Source organism: Boleophthalmus pectinirostris, unplaced genomic scaffold (genome assembly GCF_026225935.1).
Source record: "Boleophthalmus pectinirostris isolate CB_2022bp ecotype Guang Dong unplaced genomic scaffold, ASM2622593v1 HiC_scaffold_20, whole genome shotgun sequence".
NCBI classification, from domain to species: Eukaryota; Metazoa; Chordata; class Actinopteri; order Gobiiformes; family Gobiidae; genus Boleophthalmus; species Boleophthalmus pectinirostris.
In genome coordinates this window covers 17,166,107-17,190,489 of record NW_026571153.1, presented here as the reverse complement: position 1 = coordinate 17,190,489, position 24,383 = coordinate 17,166,107, and the positions used below count along the sequence as shown (strand labels likewise).

General features: G+C 39.5%; 1 protein-coding gene across 1 annotated transcript in view; it reads left to right on the top strand.

Annotated features, from left to right (window-relative positions):
- LOC110159307 (pyruvate carboxylase, mitochondrial) overlaps positions 1–24,383 on the top strand; it is a 606,539-nt gene that overhangs the window by 474,019 nt on the left and 108,137 nt on the right. Inside the window, 1 exon segment of the mRNA XM_055156707.1 lies at positions 13,639–13,795. Within this exon segment, the coding sequence (XP_055012682.1) occupies positions 13,639–13,795 (157 nt within the window).

The following is a 24,383-nucleotide window of genomic DNA, read 5'->3' as shown; positions in this document are numbered from 1 at the left end:
TCTGTGTAATCCTTCAGTCGTCCGTAGGTGTATACTGGTCTATGTGCGCTTAGACCTGTTCTGATACAGTTCAAGATCATTCTAACGCTATGCAGAAAAGGTTCATGTCTGTCCTGTGAATGTGACTTTTTTAGTATCAATACCTGTTCAAACCAATATCTAGCTTTGATACTAGTTTCAGTATAACTATCTGTTTTTCTGTATTTTTGACAACCCAGCCCACTGATTCCCAATTTGTGCTGGATGAAATAGACAGTAATGAATGTTTTTTAGATCCACTTTTATATTATTATACTATTATAGAGCACATTTTCTAAACACAGAGCAGTTTCCAAAGTGCTGCACAGTCATTGTGAAATAAAAGATTCTGCGCCACAACTCGTTATTAAGAAAATGAAAAGCCATCAAACAAAATAAGAACCACAATAAAGAATGATTAAAAACAATAAAAAGACTAAACTATGAAACAGTCAAATAAAACACAGCATTATTTTACTCTTTGACAATATTCAGACAGTAGTATGGCACTCCAGCCCAAACGAGTGTGTGAATGTTGTGTATCAAGTATCGCACAAAATGCGAATGGACCATGAAATTAACTTCAAGGTGCAGACATTTTGTTTTATACCTTCATTTGAAAGATTACACTGCATGTTTATTTAATATGCTCTTTTGGCAGCCTTTTTTTTTGGATACCTTCTATTTTCAATGTTATACCATCCAGACCACCTGCTTGTACTGAAGACTTACAAGGCCCCCTACTCTAAAACTGTAACCCGAACCTGAAGGGGCCCCCAACCAATTTCCCTCAGTGCCACTAATGGACGAGGCCTCAGAGCAATTTGATTTTCTCTCAGCGTGACATTAAATGAGAGTATTTTACTTTTAAACGGGCGAGTCAGCTTGACCCTGATTTGAACATAATCGTAGCATAATCATAATCAAATGTAATGAATGTAAACAAAAAAAAGACAAGTTTTCAATCCACCCTAATTCAAATAAAGATGTATGTGTCTCATGATCAATGGGGAAAAACAGACAATAAATGGTAAAAAACAAAACAAAACAAACAAAATAAACAGTGCATTATAGGGAGAGCCTCAAACTCAAACTCGCCCAGGGCCCCCAAACTGATAACTCCGCCACTGTCTGGTATATTGTATTTTTGTAAGCTAAGGACTGTTGTAATAGTGTAATGTAGAAATGGTAGGTTTATGTGTGTATTTTATAAGATGAAATTCATGATTTTCTAAATACCTATTGCTTTTCATTGTTAACATGGGGTATTGTATGAATGTGTTTGGGCCAGAGAGTGGATAGTGTGAATTGCTCTTATAGTTGCACTGTGTAATTTATTTCTATAAATCAAGGACTGCAGATGGAAATGAGCTGTTTCGCTATAATGTGGTACCGAATATCTGTTTGTATGAGCTTAATGTTTTTGTACATTATCCCTTCCGATAAAGAATAAACTAAACAGGTTGTCCCAGCAGTATTGAAGGATGGGTCGTGTGCAAAGGACACTGAAATGTACCTTAAAGGGATAGTTCGGGTTTTTTGACATGAATCTGTATGGCATCCCCATCAGCAGTGTCGTGCATCCACACTGACTTACCTCCGACAGCGCCCGGTGAGCCGAGATCCTGTCCGGTTTTGGTGCTGACGAAAGTAGTCCGGCAAGTTGGCTGGGGACATTAAAATAAAGCGTTTTTCTTCTCAAAACAGTATGTGTTCAAAAGAGTGATATATTTGCATCACAAAACCTTCGTCCTCAAAAAAGTCAGACCTCATAATCGCTTGGCACTATTTTCTCTTTGGAGTATGTTTTGTATACTCCTGATACTTAGTCTTTCTTGTGTATTTTTGTCTGTGATTAAATGTGCGTTTTTACTTATTAATAACCAATCTATGCCCCTCTGTTAGCCCACGCTGTTATATAATTGAGTGTACAATGAAACATTTTATCCCGGGATATCCCTATTACTTTGCGCGTGAGGTTCAAATGAGGAACTTTGATTAATTTCGTACAATTGCACTTGTTCACACTGGAGCATTATCAAGGACTGTCTGTAATTGTTCTCATTGTCAAAACTCCTCCAACACCATTTTCTCTCTCTCCTTCTATCTCAGTTGCGTCGACCATTTTTGGCACGTAATTGCATATTATACAGGTCCTCAATTGAGGCCGTCCATGCCTCAAGAAGTTTCAATAACACATGATTTTCCCTGTTCAGTGGAGAGTAGAGCAAAAGGTACAATCATTGTCTATTGAGTGTGAGCTTGCGATGTATGGAATGAGGTTTTCACAGCGCGCAAAAAAGGCAAAAACAATAGGCTGCAATCAACGTTACGGAGGAGAGATGCGAAGAAGTGAGGTACGAAGTGAGAAAGAAAGTTTAATTATCATTATACACACTGGGGGATGGTACCAATGTTCTGACAAGCTGCATATGTAGGAGACTAATATCAGTATGTACGCTATAATTAACCCTTAAAGGAGCCACAGAGGAGAGTTGGAAAGTTCCTTTAGTTCCAGTTAAAGAGGAGCTGAGCCAAGCATAAATGTATCACACTTATGATCTATGAGGTTCAGCCTATGTTTTATTTAACAGACCAGGGACTATTTTTAGCACCTGCTCACAAAGGAAGGGGCACTTTTTCATTGTTCGTGGAAAAAGACCGCTCCCTATATTGCAAAAGCGTTATATTGTAGTTACAATCATACTAAGAGCACAGGCAGTGCAGAATTAGATTTTGATAAGACTGGAATGATAATGCTGGTCATGTTTCAAGGTTCTGTATTATGCAGAATTGACTCTTGTCAGCTTTTAGTCATGAAATTAACAGCTACAGTTTATATTTAGTTTAGTAGAGATTGGCGGTTTCAGGGCTGAAATTATCCAAATGATTCTATTAAAGGTGTTTAAAACCACATTGGAGCACTTCCTGTATTACCACATGACATCACAAGGTGGAGAAAAGTGTTTTCAGTTTGAGAAAAGAACTCGGCCTAAATATGCAGGGGTTGTGTGTTAAATATGTGTGAATTAAACAAAACACAAATCTAGTATGTCTGTGACGAGGAAACAATCAGGGGTGTAGTGTGCGTGGTACGCTGGTGTACGCTGGTGTACGCGGTGTACGCCGGTGTACGCTGGTGTACGCCGTCGTACGCCGTCCAACCACTTCTCCCAATGTGAGATATAAAAAGAAAATAACAAATATAAAATTGCCACAACTTAAATGTCAAACCGGAGCTACTGGCAATGGTGAAAACAACCTGCATAGGCTCATGATATTTGCAGTACTGTCCTATAGTGACCTGAGACATGATGAACCAGGACTGAACCAGAAATGAACCAGGACTGACTGTTGGGATGGGCCCGGAGGTGCGCCTGTGTAGACTGTTGGGTGACCGCAGGGGAAAGGACCGGCACAAAGCTCCGTGCCTCACGGAACTAAGTGCAACCGTCACCCGATCACGTTTTGTGGACACTCTGTTCCTCGGGCTCAGGTATCTCTTTCAAGTCTAAGATTAGTCCTGGTTTAGACCTGGTTTAGATCTGGTGTACTCCTGGTTTAGACATGGTTTAGACTTGTTTTGGTCCTGGTTCAGTCTTGGTTTAGTTCTGGTTTAGTCCTGGTTTAGTTCTGGTTTAGTCCTCCTGGTTCAGTCTGCAGACATCATGTACCCCCACTTAAAAAATCCCCATTTGTTGCTCTTTGTTCTGTACCTGTGTTTTAGACTTCTACCAACATCTTCAGAAATGTGTGCTATTTGTGTATATTTTGTCTCTAGTTTATCATTTCAGGTTTCAGTCTTCTCTCAAATGGAGCTGTTAACAATGTGCACTCCAACTTTTATATATTTATTGCTAATCCAAACATATTTGTAATATTATCAGGACAAATTGCAATATGATTTCTCTTTCCCAAAATGGTGCAGCCCTATAATCCTCATCAGAAGTCTGTCCTCAGTTGTGCTTTGTTACACCCACGCATGTTACTGTTTTTAGTATGTCCTCTCTCAATAGCTCAGATCACATGCCCGCCACAGGCATAAATCAACACATTGTAATCTGTGAAGCTCCTCCGTGTTTTTAAAGTCTGTACGCATTTACCAATCTTGTTCTCACGCTGCCAGTGCTACTTTGTGTTATGCTATTTCCTATTCCTTTATAAATTTACTCTTTGGTAATAGGGATCATATCATATTATATCATTCCATCCATCCAGCCTATTTAGGAAACGTTTTGTTCTTAATTCTTTCTCTATCTTGCTTTATTGCTTTTATCTGGAATGTTTCACAGTATGGCATTAAACCTTAATATTTTCACGGAAACCAAACCAGACTGAGTTACAGATCAGATCTGTAGAGAGGCAACCCTGCTCAGTCAGAATACCTGATTTTCTAGGGATTTTTGAGCAATAAACCCACATGTAATTGAATAAATGTAAGGTAGAGCTGCTTAATGTCATACTGTGGAACATTCCAGGCAGAGAAATGACATATCCATAGAAACCAGCAGGAGACAAACCCCTATTAAAAGTTACACAATGTGCCTTTTAGCATGAATACTTGATCACATGTGAGATCCCAACATGCTGGAGTAACAGTGCCTCTTGTGGGACAGAGCATTTACTTTGATAATTGTGTAATATGGATCTGAAGACAGACAGCTGGCTATTAGACAGGGGACCACTACAGGCCTGCTGCTTTTGGAAGGACAAGCAAACTCCAATCTGTCATCACAGAGAGCTCAAAAGAATGGGAAGAATACAGACACTGGTCCAAAAATGACAAGAAAAATGTTAAAGACACCATGACACGTTCAAAGGGCCTGTATCTGCCACTGACTGATTCCTCTAATCTCTGCGATCTACAGATGAGTACAAGTGATGCGAGCGGAAACTAATGCCAAATTAGCCAAAACTGTCTGTAGTATGCCATTTCTGTGATTAAAGGTTGTATGGAGGATTTTTTTTTTTAGTTTGTAATTGTCATTGAAAGTTTAAAATACCATTACAGACATGCAGTGGCCTTGTAATTATGATGCCCCCCCAACAAAAAAATAATAATGAAAATCTATCAACTGTGAACGTAGTGAGGCCAGATAAACATCAGCCAATAGATAACAAGGCTCCCTCTTTATCTATTGGTTGTCAATCAAACTCCCTATGTTTCTAGTGTAACTGACTCGCCGGCGCGTGGGGATTTTGTGGTTAATGCAGCGGTTCTTAGAGACTTTTTCAAACTGTCGCTTCCTCGGAATTCGCACAAAGTTTGTTGCGATGGCGAACAAGAATCCACGACCAGTTCGCCGCAAAAGAAAGTCAGTTTTTGAGGTCGCTGAAAGAAGAAGAGAAGGGGAAAAGGAGCGAAGACAAACTGAGGTGATTCTTGGAGATCTCTTCCAGCGATGGTGCGACTGAAGCAGACAAAGGGTCTAAAAATTGAGGTGTCGGTCGCTAAAATATTTCTAGACAGGTCACTTCAACAGTAATTCTGAACATGCACTGGATGTAAACAAGCGTGATTTCTAGATTAAAGAGGTGGGAGGAGGTGTTTCTACTGAGGGAGCTGTGGAGGAGGAAGGTGGTGTCACACATGCACAACATTTGAAAAAGGACTGTCGCTGTATTTCACTTCCCTTAAAAACTCCTCTATACAACCTTTAAATGGACCCAGAATGTGGTGCAGCTTCTCATCAGTGATTGAATTAGACAAAAAGCTGATTTTACAGTACCCTAACAGAGTGGTAGGCTGGCCAGTCAAGACTACACACTTTTCATAGATTTCCTGCTGGGGATGTAACAATAACTGAAATATCGTGGTATCGTATCGTCAAAAGTCTCACAGTAATATCGTGGGCCATTACAATATATCGAATTACAAGTCGCTTTAATTATATTTATTGTGTCGGTGCAGCAATAGCTAAAAAAACCAGAGGGAACTACATAAACCATAATCTTTTGCTCCATTTCAGTGCAGATAACGTGAAGAAATGACTCTTACACACTTTATTATGACAGAACCAAAGGCTTATCAAAGCATTTTAAAAAGAAAAAAAGTTGCACATTCACAATTTTGTCAGCCTCCGCAAAATATGGCAACAAATGTCGTACTGTGAGATGCATATCAGGAAAAAAAACATAGCAAACTGGAACTGGGTGTTTTCACAGAGAGCTCCGATGGGTATGACATTGAAAGAAAAGATAAGATTGAGGCTTACAAGTAAAAAAGAGGACTGAGAAATATGATGGACTTCTGCAGAATCAACAAATAAAGCAATAAGTGGAGTTAATCTGAAATGACAGATTCTGTGATGAATTATAAAAGGATAATCATAAGGAAATGGCTTCTGTCTTTAAGAGATGTGCAGTAAATAACTTTTTATAAAGCTGGATCACCAAAGCTATTTCTGTGGTGTCCTTGAGCAAGACTCTTTAGGTAGATCAGTGGTGGTCAGAGGTTATTTGAGCAGATTGGCCTTGATGTAACCACAAGTGTATTTTGAGTGAAACACAAATCTATTACAGAAATCTTTTTTAATTGATGAACTCTTTCTTTTACAAAATATTATAATATTATGAACAACCTGAAACTTTAAGAAAAATCCAATTTTAACACAGTGTTGTAACATGAACTTGTTTGCATTTCATAGAATTTAGTTATGCTTTCTTTTTTCCCCTGAAACTTGGCCTCTTTGAGCCTGCACAAGTGCATCAATATCAGGCACCATGTCCTGAGTAGCTGCTATCTTCAGAACGTCATTCAAGTGCTTGTGTGTTTAGCTTTGAGTGCAGCTTTGTTTTATTAATGTTCATTACTGAGAAAACCTGCTCACAAAGGTAGTAACTGTAAATCTATTATTTCTAGTTGCATGTCTGTGGGTTTTGACAGTGAATGGTGTGCGAAAAATTGCAAATTCTGTCTTCAGGTTTTAAAATATAATTAAAATATTTTAGTAGATAATCAGGCGAGGGCCAGATTAAAGGTCTTGGAGGGCCGGATCTGGCCCCTGGGCCGTATGTTTGACACCCCTGATTTAGACCATTTCAGCCCTTGAATCGGCAATCTCTACTGAATTAAAGGTAAAAGGTAGCTGCCAACATCACAAGGTGGAACAGAGCATTTTGTGCTTTGGAGATATAGACCGACTAATAATAAAGGTTTACTCAAACATGTAAATGAAACAAAACTCAACTCCAGGTATGTTTTTGAGGAGATAACAACATGACAACATGGCTTAAAGTTCAAAAGAATACATTTTGTGTTATACAGGACCTTTAAATGAATCTAGTATCGTAGTGTTAGTATCACACAGTTTTCCTCTGCCTTTCCCAATCCGCCCTGATGGGAACATAAACTAGTGTAGAATGAAGTTGCATCTCACACTCACAAAGGGAGGCCTGTGATGGATGAACTGAGTCATGGCTTTAATCTAAATGTCTGATTTCCATAAACATACGATCGTCATTCAGTGGTTCTCAGCAGTTTGACTTTATGACCCTGTGCTTCAAATCGTTCATCTCGCCGCAATCAATGCTCATATCATCTGGAGTCTGTCACACTAATGGCTCATGAGCACAAGGCAAACTGTGGCATGGGAACTAAAAGGGTCTTATTGGTAGTGCTGTGTTTTTGGACTTCTCTAGTTCAAAAACAAGAACAAGACTATACCAGGATAAATATAAGGCTAAAGAGAGACAACACCAGGCTGAAAATCAGACTTAAAGGGACAGTCCAGAATTTTGGACATAGGACCTCATTTCCTAGTGAGTCAGAGTGTTGGAGACATGTGGAGATAGTTTTTTAAATATTCCATCCAGTCCTTGTATTTGCAGAGGTCGCTGGTGCTAGGCTAGTGCATGTCAATGGTCATAGTTATCCTGCCACTAAAAACAGACTTACTCACTCCACAAAACACCTGAAGCAAATCTATTATCACACCAGACTGTCGATGTAAATGTCTGTGTTGATAGAATAATGTTTGCTAACCTTGTATCGCATGAATTGTTGCATATTGAGGGGACTATTTTCTCAGCAGCAGAATTTTACTTTGTTGGTAAGATAGGTGCTAGGTGATATCAGTCCACCTCTGCCAAGCTTTCTATCAGGAAGTACAACTTGCCACCTAGTGCCTCCGCTCAATTTCATTTCTCTCCAGCGACTAGATCGGGAATCAGAATACACTAGACGATTTGCAAGAACCTTGGAAGTGCGAGTTCAGGCACCAACCAATCAGCGAAGAGCCATATATTCTGTGTTTGCAACGATTCCCAAGATCGAGGATTTAAAGCCTGAACAAAGAAAATGTTCGGTGAATTTTATCAAGGGGAAGACGTTATTGCCCTTCTTCCTACGGGATTTTGGGAAAAACTTTTACCATTAATATACCAGTTAGTCCAGTTAATGGCACATAACATACGTCACGACCAAATAGCAGCGATTGGTTAAATGAAAAACAATACCCCCCTTCCGTCGAGCGAACGAATTCTAACACTGCGAGGTCAGACGGTTTCCACGAAGTGAAACCAGCTGATGAATGAGGCTACCTCTCTGCTGCTGCTCAGACATAAATCCTTCAAATGTAAGGTTAGTTTTATTTCAAACATTATTCTATCAACACAGACATTCACATCGACAGTCTGGTGTAATAATAGATTTACTTCGGGTGCTTTGTGGAGTGGGTAAGACTGTTTTTAGTGGCAGGATAACTATGGCCATTGACATGCACTAGTCTAGCACCAGGGACCTCTGCAAATACAAGGACTGGATGGAATATTTAAAAAAGTGTCTCCACACGTCTCCAACACTCTGGTTCACTAGAAAATGAGGTCCTATGTACAAAATTCCAGACTGTCCCTTTAAACATGAAATACTTGTCTAAACCAGAACTGTTTCCTGTTTGCTGCTGTGGGTCTACCAGCATATTATGTTTTTTAACACTTTAATCAGTTATTTAAGGTCCTATATTATGCAAAATGCCAAGTTAGAATGTTGTTACCGCATCAAAAACATACCTGGAGTTGTGTTTTGTTTCATTCACACATGTTTGAGTTACTTTATTATTGGTCTGTCCACATCTCCAAAGCTCAAAATGCTTAGATCTACCTTGATTTTACATTAACATCTACTTTCTTTTTTTTTTTTTTTTTTTTTAACCTCACAATGACAATTCCATGTCGGGTACCAGAATCGGATCAGTGCATCCCTTCTTAAAACATTTTTACTTTTTTAATCATTTACCACATCCACACAACAGTCCGTAGTCTATAATTTATTAAATGGAGAGATCTGTGCAGGTAACACTTTTGAATATTTAAACTTCACTTAGAGCCGTTTCCTCACCAGCCCTTTGCTTTTCTAAACTAGTTGAATTACAGATCACCGCTGTGGGCCGGGAATCAGTCACACTCACTTTTTTGCACTAATTAACCACGCGCTGTGTGACCATCTGATAAATCTGCAGTATGAAAAAGGTACCATGGAAGCCTATAGAGACCGTATGTTATGTCCCAGTTCACAGCGCAATATTTTCACGCTTGAACACTGCGATGCTATATACAGAGAAAGGCCTTAATCCTCAAAGGGCCTTCCTCTTAATCTCCTCAATGATTCATTTTCGCCGTGAGCTGCAAAAACATGTGGAAGCAATATCGCAACTAAGACCAAAGAGAAAAGGAGCTGCGCAAAAGGGACACTGTCGCGGTCATCTCCCTTTAGTGATTTATAAATACAATATGCACAGAGATACTGTTCTGTAGTTGTATTCACTCCCATGATCATTAAGTGATTTATGAGGACTTGTAACAGAGGAGGAGGCGCTAGGATTGACTGTCAATGAACTCACGGTGAACTTTTGTGCCCGAGATAGTTTTAGTTTGAGTCGACACGTGTGGAGTTTAAAACGAGTGCAAGATGAGGTGAAAGATTTACACGAGGTTTACAGGATTACGAGACCCTAATGCGCCGCTAGGTTATTGGTGATAGGAAATGCATGTGATTTTAAAGAGGGTATTACACTTCTATAGGGTATTAAAAGCTAACATATAACATTTAGATCATCATACGTCCTGAAAACAGCATATTAACATTAGGGTCGGGCGGTATCCAAATTTTGATATGGTGATACCGTCTCAGGATTTTACCGGGGTATACTCTATTATTGTATTACCAAAACATCAGCATTTACATGCATAACCTGGCGAAACCACAGCCGCGCATCAAAGCGAGAGCGGCTCCACCAGCAGCTGCAGCAGGACGTACAAGCGCAGGACTCTGTGTTTGTCAATGGGAAAGACGATCAAACTTGACAGGGCGCGTTTAGCCGCTTGTATCAGGTCTTCAGTGAAACTAACAGCTGAACAGACTTGTATTTACCTTCTGTACAGGCTGCCCATGGCAAACACCAACAAACAAAAGTAAATTTTAAAGCACTTATTAACAGTATTTCTGGACCTGGGCTCTTTTACATGACACAGAACTGCCCCAGGTGCATGTTGTACTGATGGTAAACACACAAATACAACCAAAGATTCATGCTTTCTATGTATTTTGATGGGGACACGCACCTATGCTCGCGTAGAGCGTCAAAAAAAAGGATGGATCCTATGTTCTGAAATTTACACGAGCAGGACATGCTGCTCCATACACGCGCCGCACTTTCTGTTTCTGTAAAACGTAAAGAAATGTGGCTTGAAGCCAAAATGCTGCCAAATTGCAGAAGTACAAGTATTTTTGGGGTGGAATAATTCTCTTGCAGCCAGACTTGCCATCTTGTCTTGGTCTCCCTTATGAGCATCACGTGACAGCGGAACGAAACCAATCGAACATCATCTCCCCAAGAAACATTATAGACATTATTAGATTTAAATCGTGATTGCATTAAATTGAAAATAAAAACACAAATTAATCTGTGCTGAGCAAACAAATTTAGATATCAGTAAATTATAATATTATAGTAGGTCCTTATGCGCTGCAGATTTTTTTTATGACGGTAATGAAACTGATACCATTGCAATTTTTTATACCGCGGTATACCGTAATACCGTATTACTGCCCAACCCTAATTAACATGTTTAATAAGCTTCACTTTTTTGCTTTTGAGTCTCCACTCCCTTTGCTCCTCACACAAGTCACTCCCCCTTCTGAGCCAGAGCAAAGCTGTGCCTGAATCCATATTTACATCTACACTTTATCATACAAAGAATGTTGAAATTGATGGATGCAAAGGACAACAACAATTTCCTGTGCAAACCGATACTTTGTCAAGCTGCGAAAATCACATTTCAAAAGAGAAATAAACGCAGGAAGTGGAGGAGACGGGTTTTCTGGGCCTGTCTGACTGGTGCTGTGAAGAACAGTGAGTGTGCTTAGTATTCTCGGCATGTCCAAATCTATGAGTGCTGGCAAAATGAAATTTAATGATGACAGTGTTGGATCAGCAGAACCCCACTGGAGGCTCTATATTTCTGGCTGATATGATAAACGCGGATGAGATTCACTAATCTAGTCTCCCAGAAAGGGAAATGAGAGATCACTATCTGTTCTTTCACTCTTCGGCTCAAACAGTCTGACTTTAAAGGAAGACATGAAAGTGCACCACCAATCAGCTTTAAGTCCACTGTTTTATTTGGATTTCTCACTGTGTGTCTTTCACTTGGTATATACGGGGGAAGATAAAAGAGAAATGTGTTACAAATTGTAAATAAAACAAGTTAATTAAAATTTCTGTTCACATTGATCCACTGCAAACTTTTAACTAAAGCCTCTCTGGTCAATTAAATCAAAGTTTTTTTGTTTTTAATTAAAAGTGCACTTTGTAACTTTTTCTAGTGTAGAGTCTGCCATCCTCATGTCACCACAGAGACATTATTGATTTGCTTAGAATTTCCCACAGTATAGCATTAAATAAATGTATCTCCATGGAGACAAGTGACACCACCAGGTCAAGTTACAGATCAGAGGACTGGTGAAAGAAGTACTTAGTTTTGTTATTTAAGAAAAGTACAGATACCAGAGCAAAGAAATACCCATGTAAAAGTATTTCATTCTCATTATTGTTTGAAAGACCTTATGCATCTGAGCCCAAAACACCTGAAGTATCCAAAACTGGTACTGAAATACTGAAAGCAAGATTTTCTGTTCTGATGCTATAATTAAAACTAATGACTATATTTCTTTTGTCTGGTGGCCTTGGCAGAGTTCTAAAGTGTATTTTGTTATTGTACTTCCTTGTACTATACTTATTATTTATATTTATTTGCATTGATACTTATGTTAGTGTATTTCGTGCAGCGGTTTTCAATAAGTGAGGCAAGAGCCGCGGGTCCCGACGCAAAACACATTTTTAAAGCTCGGGGGGCAGCAGGATTGCACAATGCGGGAGTGGGCAGGCTGAATGATAAACTGCAGTCCCGCAAACTAAATATGAGTGTAAAGTAAAATGTACAAATGATTAAATTATGCCTATCATACATCATTTGTGCTGGATATTTTATTTGGCATTAATAAAAACATTTTAAGCAGCCTAAACTTGTGGACGTGGTCTAATCTTGCGCACATTTTAGACAATTCCTTTCCGCGTCTCTGTGTTTGATAGAGTTGAAGAAAGTGAACATCCTCATCTTGCGGGATTTACAGGTGGGAGCGTGACAAAATAGTGCAGATATGGGCGGGAGGGGGAAATGAAAATTCTTTGCAGGAGCGAGTGGGACTGAAAATTCTGTTCTGTGCAGACCTCTAGCTCGGGGTTGTCTCTCAAGTCAAAGATTAGTCCTCATTCTCATTACTGTTTATTTTGTACGATCATAAACGATAAACTTTGTGCCTACAATAACATTATTCTTAGTATGTACGACCATAAACGAAAATATGTTTCTGCATGTATGTATATGTATGTACTGTATGTATGTGTGGATATGTTTTTGTATGTATGTGGGAATATTTTTGCAAATGACAAGTAATCACTCCAAAGGTGATTAAAAAAACATAAAAAAAAAACAAAAAACTACAACTCCTTTTGAGCACCAGGTCCCAAATATGTTCATGTACATATCACTATTTTTGTTATTATTTTTTGAATTTATTTATTGAAACAAATAAATGAATGAATGAAAAAGTATTAAAGTACCTGTTTAAAGATGTTCTTCAAGAGCGAAAGGTAAAAGTATCTTGGGCAGATTCTGAGGTCACATAAAGCTTCAAATGTTTTTAATAAAGATTTGTGGTGAATTTTGGTCAAACAACTGCACTGATTTTATGTCTAATACTTGTTTTCTTTGTATATTTTTGTTTGCTCATGTGAAACATTCCAGGCAAAGCAATAATCTTCATGGACACCAGAAAAGTTCAGCTTTAATCATCTTTATTCATAGTAAAGGCCCACAGTTGCCAATGCCATGCGCTTAAGTCAAAAGTAAATTGAACAAAGAATAAGTTAATTGATTAAACTTTGATCATAGCCTCCCAAACAAGGCCAGCAACTTCAACAACTTGAAAATCTGCTCTAACTCCTTTCTATTTTACACCTCAAACTTCTGAATGTTGTTATTGCTCAAATTGAGATGAAAGTTAAGTTGAAGTCCCGACATCTGAAGTAAACTTTGTATTGTGTCACTTTTTGGGTGCAGGTGCTACGTTTGATGTGGCCATGCGCTTCCTGTCCGAGTGTCCATGGAAGAGGCTGCAGGAGCTCAGGGCTTTGATCCCGAACGTCCCATTTCAGATGCTGCTGAGAGGAGCCAACGCTGTGGGCTACACCAACTACCCCGATAACGCTGTTTTCAAGTGAGTCACACACACTACTACATACACACTTTATATACGTTAAAGGGCCCATACTACACTGTTTTCTAATCGGTTATATTGCTGTTTCCGCATCAGAAACATATCTGGAGTTGCATTTTGTTTCATTCACACATGTTTAATGCACACATCCTGCATATTTACTATATTTTCCGGGCTATTAGACACGCTCTTAAGCCTCTAACCCCATCAAAAAATGACCGCACCCCGCAATCCAGAGCGCCCTATACACGAATCCACTCGGGTGTCCCAGCACGACTTCAGTAAACTACAAAGCCACACCACCCGCAGCGCACGCAAACACACACGGAGCAGACAGCGACCGCACAGCGAAAACACACCCACAGACACACTCATCACTCCACACCGACGAGGAACGGAACGGAGGAACGAACCGAAAAAGCGAGTGCAATGTGCCACTTCTAGACACAACTGAACAACTGAGTCACTGCGAACACGCCAACAATCCAGCGGTCCCAGACAGCACCCTCCCTACACGCCACAACTGAACAAAGCCCAGAGTCACCGTGAATACACCAAACAAAGTCCCACTGACCCATCCAACTGTTGTGTTTCGTTTAAAGTCCGGTGCGGTTTATTTGTGAAAAAAGTTCAAAAATAGACCATTTAATGACAGTGCGCCTTATAATCCAGAGCTCCTAATAGCCCGGAAAATACAGTAGGCTGTGTGGCTCTTGACTGGAAAACCCTGTTCCACCTTGTGATGTCATGTGGTAATACAGGGAGTGCTCCAGTGTGCCATAAAACTTCACAAGAATCATTTTATTTATAATCATTTCAGCCCCAGAATTGGCAGCCTCACCTGAACTGAAGATAGAAGGTGGCTGTTCACTTCAAAATGACCACTTCATGACATCACAATGTGGAACAGAGCATTTTGAGCTTTAGAAATGTAGACGGCATTGTAATAAAGGATTACTCAAACGTGTGTGAATGAAACAAAACACAACTCTGATTATGTTTTTGATGAATTAACAACATTCTAACATGACTTAAAGCTCACGAGAGTCGATTTTGCATAATATAGGAATTATAATGAGTCAATCTATCTTTTATAACAATCTTTTATACATTAAAACATATTAAATGAAATATGCTAAACTGAAAATAGTTCTTGCTTTTGTTCCCTCATCGAAAACATACTTGGAGTTTGTATTCAGCTTCTAATAACAATAAATAATGCATATGTCCGCTTAAAGTCCATTCTTTCAAAAGCAGTCAAATGAATCATGAGTTTAGTAAGAGAGTTCCTTTGTCCTGGAGTGGTTCATTGTAGGCAAAGTTTCAATGGGGATCTCTTTATTTTATTTTCTTATTGCAAAAACTTTCTCTACATAAGTCTAAAAAGTAAACACATGAAATATCCAAAGCCAGTACTGAAATACCCGAAGTAAGATTTTCTATTCTGAAGCTATAATTAAAACTAATGACTATATTTGTTTTGTCTGGTGGCCTTGACAGACTTACTACTTATACTTATTTGTACGTATATAGTTATTTATATTTATTTGCACTGATACTTATCTTGGTGTATTATTGTTTGAAAGACCTTACGCATCTGAGCCAACCCAAAACACCTGAAATATCCACAACTGGTACTGAAATACTGAAAGCAAGATTTTCTGTTCTGAAGCTATAATTAAACCAAATGACTATATTTCTTGTGTCTGGTGGCCTTGGCAGAGTTCTAAAGTGTATTTTGTTATTGTACTTCCTTGTACTATAGTTATTATTTATATTTATTTGCATTGATACTTCTGTTAGTGTATTATTTAGTGCAGCGGTTTTCAATAGGTGAGGCAAGAGCCGACGCAAAACACATTTTTAAAACTCGGGTGGGATAAACTGCAGTCCCGCAAACTAAATATGAGTGTCAAGTAAAATATACACATGATTAAAGTATGCCTATCATACATCATTTGTGCTGGATATTTTATTTGGCATTAATAAAAACATTTTAAGCAGCCTTAAACTTGTGGATGTGGTCTAATCTCACGCACATTTTAGACAATTCCTTTCCACTTCTCTGTGTTTGATAGAGTTTAAGAAAGTGAACATCTCCATCATTCGATTTGCAGGTGGGAACGGGACAAAATATCACAGATGCGGGACAATTGAAATTGAAAATTACAATTCTTTGCGGGAGTGAGCGGGACTGAAAATTCTGTTCTGCGCCGACGTCTAGCTCGGGGTTCTCCCTCTCTCTCTCTCAAATCCAAGATTAGTCCTGATTTATTCCTGGTCCAGACCTGGTCCAGACCTGGTTTAGACACTGGTTTAGTCCTGGTTTAGTCGTGGTCCAGACCTGGTCCAGACCTGGTTTAGACCTGATTTAGTCCTGGTTTTAGTTCTCGTTTTAGTCCTGGTTTTAGTTCTCGTTTTAGTCCTGGTTTAGTCGTGCTCCAGTGGTCCAGACCTGGTTTAGACCTGGTTTAGTCCTGGTTTAGACATTGGTTTAGTCGTGGTCTAGACCTGGTCCAGACCTGGTTTAGTCCTGGTTTAGTCCTGGTTTTAGTTCTCGTTTTAGTCCTGGTTTTAGTTCTCGTTTTAGTCCTGGTTTTAGTTCTCGTTTTAGTCCTGGTTTAGTCGTGCTCCAGTGGTCCAGACCTGATTTAGACCTGATTTAGACCTGATTTAGACCTGGTTTAGTCCTGGTTTAGTCCTGGTTTAGTCCTGTGCCCTACTGATGTTCAGTGATGTTAAAAGTCGCCTCATTTAGTAGGGGGAGGCTCACATTCACCCAATTTGAAAACCCCTGATTAAGTGAATGCAGTTGAACCAACCCTAAGCAGTAATTTAAAATCATATTTATAATACCACCAGCTTGGACAAACAATACCAAGGATATACAGTGCAGTGTAAAAAACATAAATGAATACGTAAATTTGTACTCAATTGGAGATGGGTAAATTCAACTAGCCATTTCCTTGCCAACAGGAAAACCCATAGCAATAATACAGCTTTTTGCACGATTAATCTTTTGTTTTGTCTGTAAATCCAAACACTGTAGCCAATCTCTTTTATAGACAACATAATCCCGGTTTGTATAGGAGCTTTAAATAGCATGACATAATGACATATTTGTATGTGTGTGTGGCGTGTATAGAATAGTACTAGCCGCTCAATGTATATATTGAGTGATTCAGACCTTAGCCCATATACATCACGGACAAAATGGAAAAAATAAATAAATAAATAACTACAAACTGGAAATACTGTAATTTTCTATGTACATCAGCTGCTGCTCAGGGCTCAAAGGCTTTCTCCATAGCCAGGGCTTTGTTGGGCCAGATGCTACTCCTACATCATTGTCTGTGTTTCTTTTTCAACCATTTCCTGTGAAAGTAGCGCGGATGACCAATCGTTCTGCACTCATGTTGTTTGTAATAAATATGTCACTAATAATAAATGAGAGCCATACATAAACACTGACGCATCTGCAAATGTAAACAATGTAATCTCTCGGACCATCCATGATCAAAAATAACTACATTATTTAGATGGTACACAGTTATTTTAGGCTCTCCAACAAAGGGGTAGTTTCTTGATAAATAAATGAAGAGCTAATAAATAAATAACACAAGATTTCACATTCTGATGCTTTTGTTAAATAAATATAGATACAAAAACACATACAAAATTTAAAAAAAAGAAACATCTTTTGCGTGAACCTGGAAATTGAGACTTGTATACTAGGACTTTCTGGCTTAAATATTTAGATGGTAGAAGGAGCATTCTAGCCAGGCTGGTGCCACCTAGTGCTTCTGCTCAGTTTTCATTTTTTGTCCAGCAACTAGGTCAGGAATTGGAATACACTAGACCAGGGGTGTCAAACATACGGCCCGGGGGCCAGATCCGGCCCTCCAAGACCTTTAATCTGGCCCTCGGCTGATTTTCTACTAAAATATTTGAATTTTATTTTAAAACCTGAAGACAGAATTGGCAATTTTTCGCACACCATTCACAGTCAAAACCCACAGACATGCAACTAGAAATAATAGATTTACAGTTACTACCTTTGTGAGCAGGTTTTCTCAGTAATGAACATTAATAAAACAAAGCTGCACTCAAAGCTAAACACACAAGCACTTGAATGACAAGATAGCAGCTACTCAGGACATGGTGCCTGATATTGATGCACTTGTGCAGGCTCAAAGAGGCCAAGTTTCAGGAGCAAAAAGAAAGCATGACTAAATTCTATGAAATGCAAACAAGTTCATGTTACAACATTGTGTTGAAATTGCATTTTTATTAAAGTTTCAGGTTGTTCATAATATTATAATATTTTGTAAAAGAAAGAGTTCATCAATTAAAAAAGATTTCTGTAACAGATTTGTGTTTCTCTTTACAAATATTTGAACTTATTGTTATTTTGGGGGTTTATATGACATGAGTTTTCTGATCCGGCCCGTTTGGGATCAAAGTAGGTTGGATAAGGCCCCCAGACCAAAATGAGTTTGACACCCCTGCACTAGATGGTTTGCAAAAAACCTGGAAGTGCAAGTTTGGACACCAGCCAATCAGCAAATATTCCCGAGATCGAGCATTTAAAGCTTGAACAAAGAGAATGTTTAGTGAATTTCATTGAGGGGAAAGATGTTGTTGACCTTCTTTGTACGGGATTTGAGAAAAGCTTAATATTCAAGTTAGCCCCGTTAGCTGCACATTACATACATCACGACCAAATGACAGCGATTGGTTAAATAAAAAAAGTACCCGCCTACTGTCGAGCAAATGAATTCCAACGCCGCGAGGTCAGACTGTTTCTATGAAGTGAAATACTTGTGCAGTTGCAGCTCAAGGTCTGTCTTCACATTTGCGAGATTGGGTCAGTGCCTTTTTATGAGATTTTTGCGTCCAGGTATTTTTGTAATTTGTTGTATTTCAAGAATGTGTTGTCAAATTCACATCCCAAGTGAATCCTTCAGTTCATTGTATAGGCTTTTAAAACTCAATGGACAAACTATTTAAACTCATGGAGGAAACTACTAGACAGCGTAGTACGTCTTTGTACTATTGTAAAACTCGAATGCTATTGCTTTTACTGAGCATTGCACCTTCCCTGCTTTATTTTTAGCCATTCACACACCGCACAATACACACGATATTCTTTCTAAAAAATCTATTTAAACAAGGTTACATTTCTCAAACCAAAACGAAGCCGATAATACGAGCGGCTCTACTTTTCCAGCCTAATGAAGCTCAAATGACTTCCTAAACCGCTGCTATTGAAAAGCTCATTTCTCCAGCCTGGCCGTGTAGCATCAGTGTTCCTTAATGTACTCCGATGTGAGCGGGCACATTAGCCTGGCCACAAACCACACGACCCGCGCTCACTTAATCAGGTCAGCTTTGCCCGTGGTCCTCTCAGGTTCCCCAGTTCCTATCTCCTCTCCGCCCAGTGACTTTTAGCCCAAGCGCCGGAGATGCTTCATTGACACAGATGAACGGCGCTAATGCGTTTTAGAGCTAGTGATACCTCCACCGCCTCCGTGATCTTATTCAGGCGGCGGTGAAGTCTGGCGTGTTAGTGTGAGTGTAGATATCAGATGTTTTATTAGTACGGTAGTTTTGTAATTAATGCGAGCTGTTTGTAAGCGTTATGGCGACTGCTGATGTCCTCAACAGTCCCTGCGGGTGTGAAACTGTAAGCCCTGCTACTCCGGTTAGACTTTAATCTGAGCTGTATGTTAACGCAATCTGATCATAAAGAATTGACTTATTTGGAGCTACAACAGCCGATTTGTGCTGTTAAATAAGTCTTTCATACGTGGGATGACCAGATTTTCAAAATTAAAAGCTGGGACACCTGGTTTGTGGTGGTGGATGATAATAAAACTGTGAAACAAGTGCATAATTAAAGAAAATTGTGAAGCACTTTGTCCATTCATGACTAACTAGTGAGTCATAACCATATTTTCTTTGTGTTTTGGTCATTTTTCAGCAGCTTTTCTGTATTTTACCTAAACAAATGACAGTTTATGCCTCTCTTTACTGTTAGAAGGGATCAAATTGGTCAAAAATCTTTACATCTGGGACAGTTCGTGTATAAAACTGGGACAAATCTATGGTTTTGGATAAATCTGCTGGGACAGGGGACACAGGGCTCAAAACTGGGACTGTCCCCGGGTAAATAGGGATGTCTGGTCACCCAACTCACATATAAAATTATAATGACAAGCTACCTTTAGCCAGCAGTTTTTCAGTTAGTCACACTCACCTAAATTGGACCAAGAACGTTTTTTACCTATATTTTTTACCTATTTTCAAATCATAAACTTTTTCTCAGCTCAAAATCCGTCCGTTGTCTTAAAAAATGCTCTTTAATCATTAACTTTGGCTCCGCTCTAGCTACTTTCACTCAGATTTTTTCAGAGCAGTCACGTGGCATGCAAGACCACGCTCCTGCACATGGTCGATGGGCATTGCAGCCACTGGAAGTATGTAGCCGCTAAAGACTAATCTAAAGACATGCGCCGTTAAGCTCGGCCCATTGACTTGAAATGGAAGCCATGTTTAGGCCCGTGGGCTTGGTTATATCCTAACAAAACACACTACTGCACCAGCTAATAGACTGAATGACTGGTACTTTGACTTAAAAGGACTTTATTACTCACCTCTTGTAAAGCTGTGAAGTTAAACTGCAGCATTCTCATTAATATTATCCATTAGAATATTTCCTTCTCAGATAATGACACCCAGTCTGCAAAACAGTATTATTAATCCAGTTTGAAGTGTTCTTTAAAAAGTAAAAAGGTGAGAATAGTTCTTCACATGTGTCTGTTTACATCCACGCTCACAACTTTTAGCGTGCGGTGTTTTTCAGCCACATACCCCGCTGCAGTCTTTGAGCTCTTAGATTTAAAGTCTCACACTATTCTCCTCGTGTCTGTGTTCTGCGCTTTTTGTCGCACATTTAAAAATCATTAAAGACTGAAACATCCTGCAGTGTCTAGCAGGTTTAGATGGAAAGAGTGTTGGGGAGTAACAGATTACATGTACCAGAGTTGCGTAATCAGAGTACAAATTATGAGTAACTGATTGGATTACAGTTGTTATTTTCCTGTTTTCACATTTGGGGCTATATCCCTTTTCTTTTTTTTTTTTCCACGCGGTAATTCCACTCATTGCTGGACACTAAACCAGGTCTAAACCCAGGTCTAAAACTAGGTCTAAACTAGGTCTAAACTAGGTCTAAACCCAGGACTAAACCAGGACTAAACCAGGACTAAAACAGGACTAAAACCAGGTGTAAACAAGGACTAAATCAATTCTAAACCATGTCTAAAACAGGATTTAACAGGACTAAACCATGCTGCACGGATCGTGTCTCCTCGTCTTCTATCAATAACATTTTTAATACGGTTAAGTAAAGACTCTGCCTTTTCATTTTCTTTACAAAGCATCTTATGTGAAGCTTTCCTCGTCTTTGCTTCTCTACAGCAAATCAAGTAATCCAAAGTATTCAGATTACGTTACTCACTTTAAGTAATTTAATGGATCCCGTTACAAACTACATTTTGATGTGTGTAATCTGTAATCTGTAGGGGAATACATTTTAAAAGTGACCTTCCCAACACTGGATGGGAACGCTATAAACAGATATGAGCCATCACATCTCTTATAATACATGAATTATATTGGACAAGCCTGTGTTATGACGTTGAAGCATAGTCATAATGTTTTGCTTGATCTTTGTGCGTCTCCATTCATCTCACCCGCTTTTTACATCCATTTTCACTCCCTTCCGTTTACTCCTTTTCCCTCGATGTGGTGTCTCTCGTCCCATCGCGAGTGTCCCGTAGGGGGGGAGTGCCACTGGAAATTTGCACACGATTGTGATTAATGGCTTTGATCTGTTTTCGCCCGGCCCACTGCTCATCCTCCCCTCCCTCGCTCCCTCTCTCCTCCTCCTCCTCCTCTCTATCTCCTTCTATCTCTCCCTCCATCTCCCGCTCTCTCTCTCACCCTCGACATATTTGGCGGTGCAGCGGCCCGCGGCAAAGTGGCTCCAGCATCTTCATTAACAGAATCAAATCAGGGCCTAATTTCATTTTGTATAATTGATTTAAACGGGATTTCACAGGTCACAGTACAGTAGCCTGGATATATCAAGCTTACCTCAGTGTCCCGGGGGATGTGAAGGCTGGTGTGGCTGCTAAGTGGGCGCGTTTGACAGAAAAACATTAACAAAATCGAGCTTGGGGCTTAAAAGTTGCACTGTGTAACTTTATTGCTGGAGGGTCCGCCTACATGTATGTCTCCAGGATGATTTACTGTAAGTGCTTTGCTTGGAGTGTTTCACAGTATGATATTAAACTTTACACTCACCATGGAAACAAGCAGGAGATGCAAACCAGATCAAGATACCGGTCAGATCTGTGTAGATGATGGCCGACTAATAGGTGTGCATGGTCTTTGAGTAATAAAAACACCCATAATTGAATGAATGTAGATTTGTTAGTTTAATGCCACAATGTGAAACATTTCTGTTACTGCTCCTCCGCTATAACAGTTTGTTTCTCTGAGCTCTGAAACCACCTCCCGAGTGCAGGATCCTCAAATGCAGGAAGGCATTTGGAAACTCAGCATTTTCACGTGCGGCTGTCCGTCAGTGGAACATGTTACCAACAGAACTGATCACATGAACAAACTATGGCACTTTCTCACACCTGGGGAAACAGTGGCTCCACTCAAACCAAACCTGCACCCATTATGTGGACTGATGAGTGTCTGGAGATAGTGTGATGTTCTGGAGCAGAGTCCTGCTGTTGGGTGTCCGCAGTACGGGCAAATAGTTGCTGAAATGGGCAGGATTTTACGTTCTGGAATTTTACGGGCGGGTATGCAGGCGTTTAATGATTAACCACAGGCGGGTCAGAACTAAATCAGGACTAAACCAGGACTACACCAGGACTAATCTTGGACTTAAGAGAGAAAACCCAGAGCCCGCAGAGCAGGGTGTCTGCAAAGCACGATCGGGCAACGGCTGTGCTTACCTCCGTGCAGCGCAGAGCTTTGCACCTCCGAGAATGCAGGCCCGTCCCGACAGTGAGTCCTGTTTAGTCTTGGCTCAGTTCCGGGCGTGTGCGGCGCAAAAGTCTGGCATCTCAATCAATGTTTCTTCTGCTCAGTAAATCATGCCTGTGAAGTGATAGCAGTCGAGTCTGTGAATTCGTATTTGGGTTAATGGCCGGGTGCGGTGCTGTACTGTGCGGGTGCAGGTCTCCAAAAATGGACTAATGCAGGACTCTCTTCTGGAGTGAACGAATAATTTGATAAGGATTATGTTTTTTTAAGATGCTGAGAGAAATGGGTGTGAATGATGTCACAGAATTGTTCTGATGCTCCGGACATTATAAAGACATTCTCTTTGTATGTTTGATTTTATGAACTAGAACATGAGGCTGCACAGGGACTACAGGTGAAAATGAGCACTGGCGCTACAACCTGGTACAAAGCATCTCTCCTGTTAAGGTTAATGTTGATTGTGCACTGTCCCAGTCTCATAAAATAAATAAATTAAACTAAATATTTCAGACAAGGTAATGCCATCTCCACTGAGACAAGCAGGTGGCACACCTTTTTCTCAGAAAGTGCATATCCTCAACTTTAAGTGAGGACACAGGTTATACACTTTTACAAAAACACAAAACATCGCACTACTAAAATTGATATAGTAAACTGGTGAATGTGTTCCAGTCAACCACTATAAACTTTTTAAAGGTCTTATATTACGCTAAATTGACTCTTGTGAGCTTTCAGGCTTTTCTGTTTGAGAAAAGAACTCAGCCTAAATATGCAGGGTTGGTGTGTTAAAAATTGTGTGTGTGAAAGAGACAAAACACAACTCCAAATGTGTTATTGATGAGGAAACAACATTATAACATAGATCAGAAAATAACATAATGTCAGTCCTTTAATTAGGGATGCACCGAAATGAAAATGTGGGTCCGAAACTGAATCAAAATTAAACACTTGGCTGAATCCCGACACTGAATATCAAATGCAGTTGTAAAGTTTTTCACAATTTTTTAAATATTGCATAAGTAGTCTAGAAAACATTTTTAGACATGTTTTTAAAAGAAAGGAGATAGATATTTTGGTGTAAAATTCATTGCAAATTGCAGTTCTTTACTCGCTCTCAGACACTTTAAAATATTTACACACTGCTGACATTTTAAAGAAGGCGCCAGATCACCGCGTCACTGCACGTTGTTTGATTGCGGCATTGCGGCACATGCTACTGTTCGGCCTTTCTTTTAACTCACTCCGCCGAAAGCTGAATGTGGCTTTTTTTCTGCAATATTCAGCCAAACATATTCGATTGCCAAATATATTCGGTTGCCAAACATATTCGATGCATCCTTGTTAAATAGTAATACTGGTTTTATAATGATTTAATTCTACTTTCAAACACATCGCAATGGTAAATTATTCAGCCTATTGTAAAGATATTTTCTTTGGAGTGTAAAATTGTTGTTTAAATAACTATATTCAAATGCACACTGCGTCTGAACCTGTGCTCAAGCCTGTTTGTTGTCCGTAA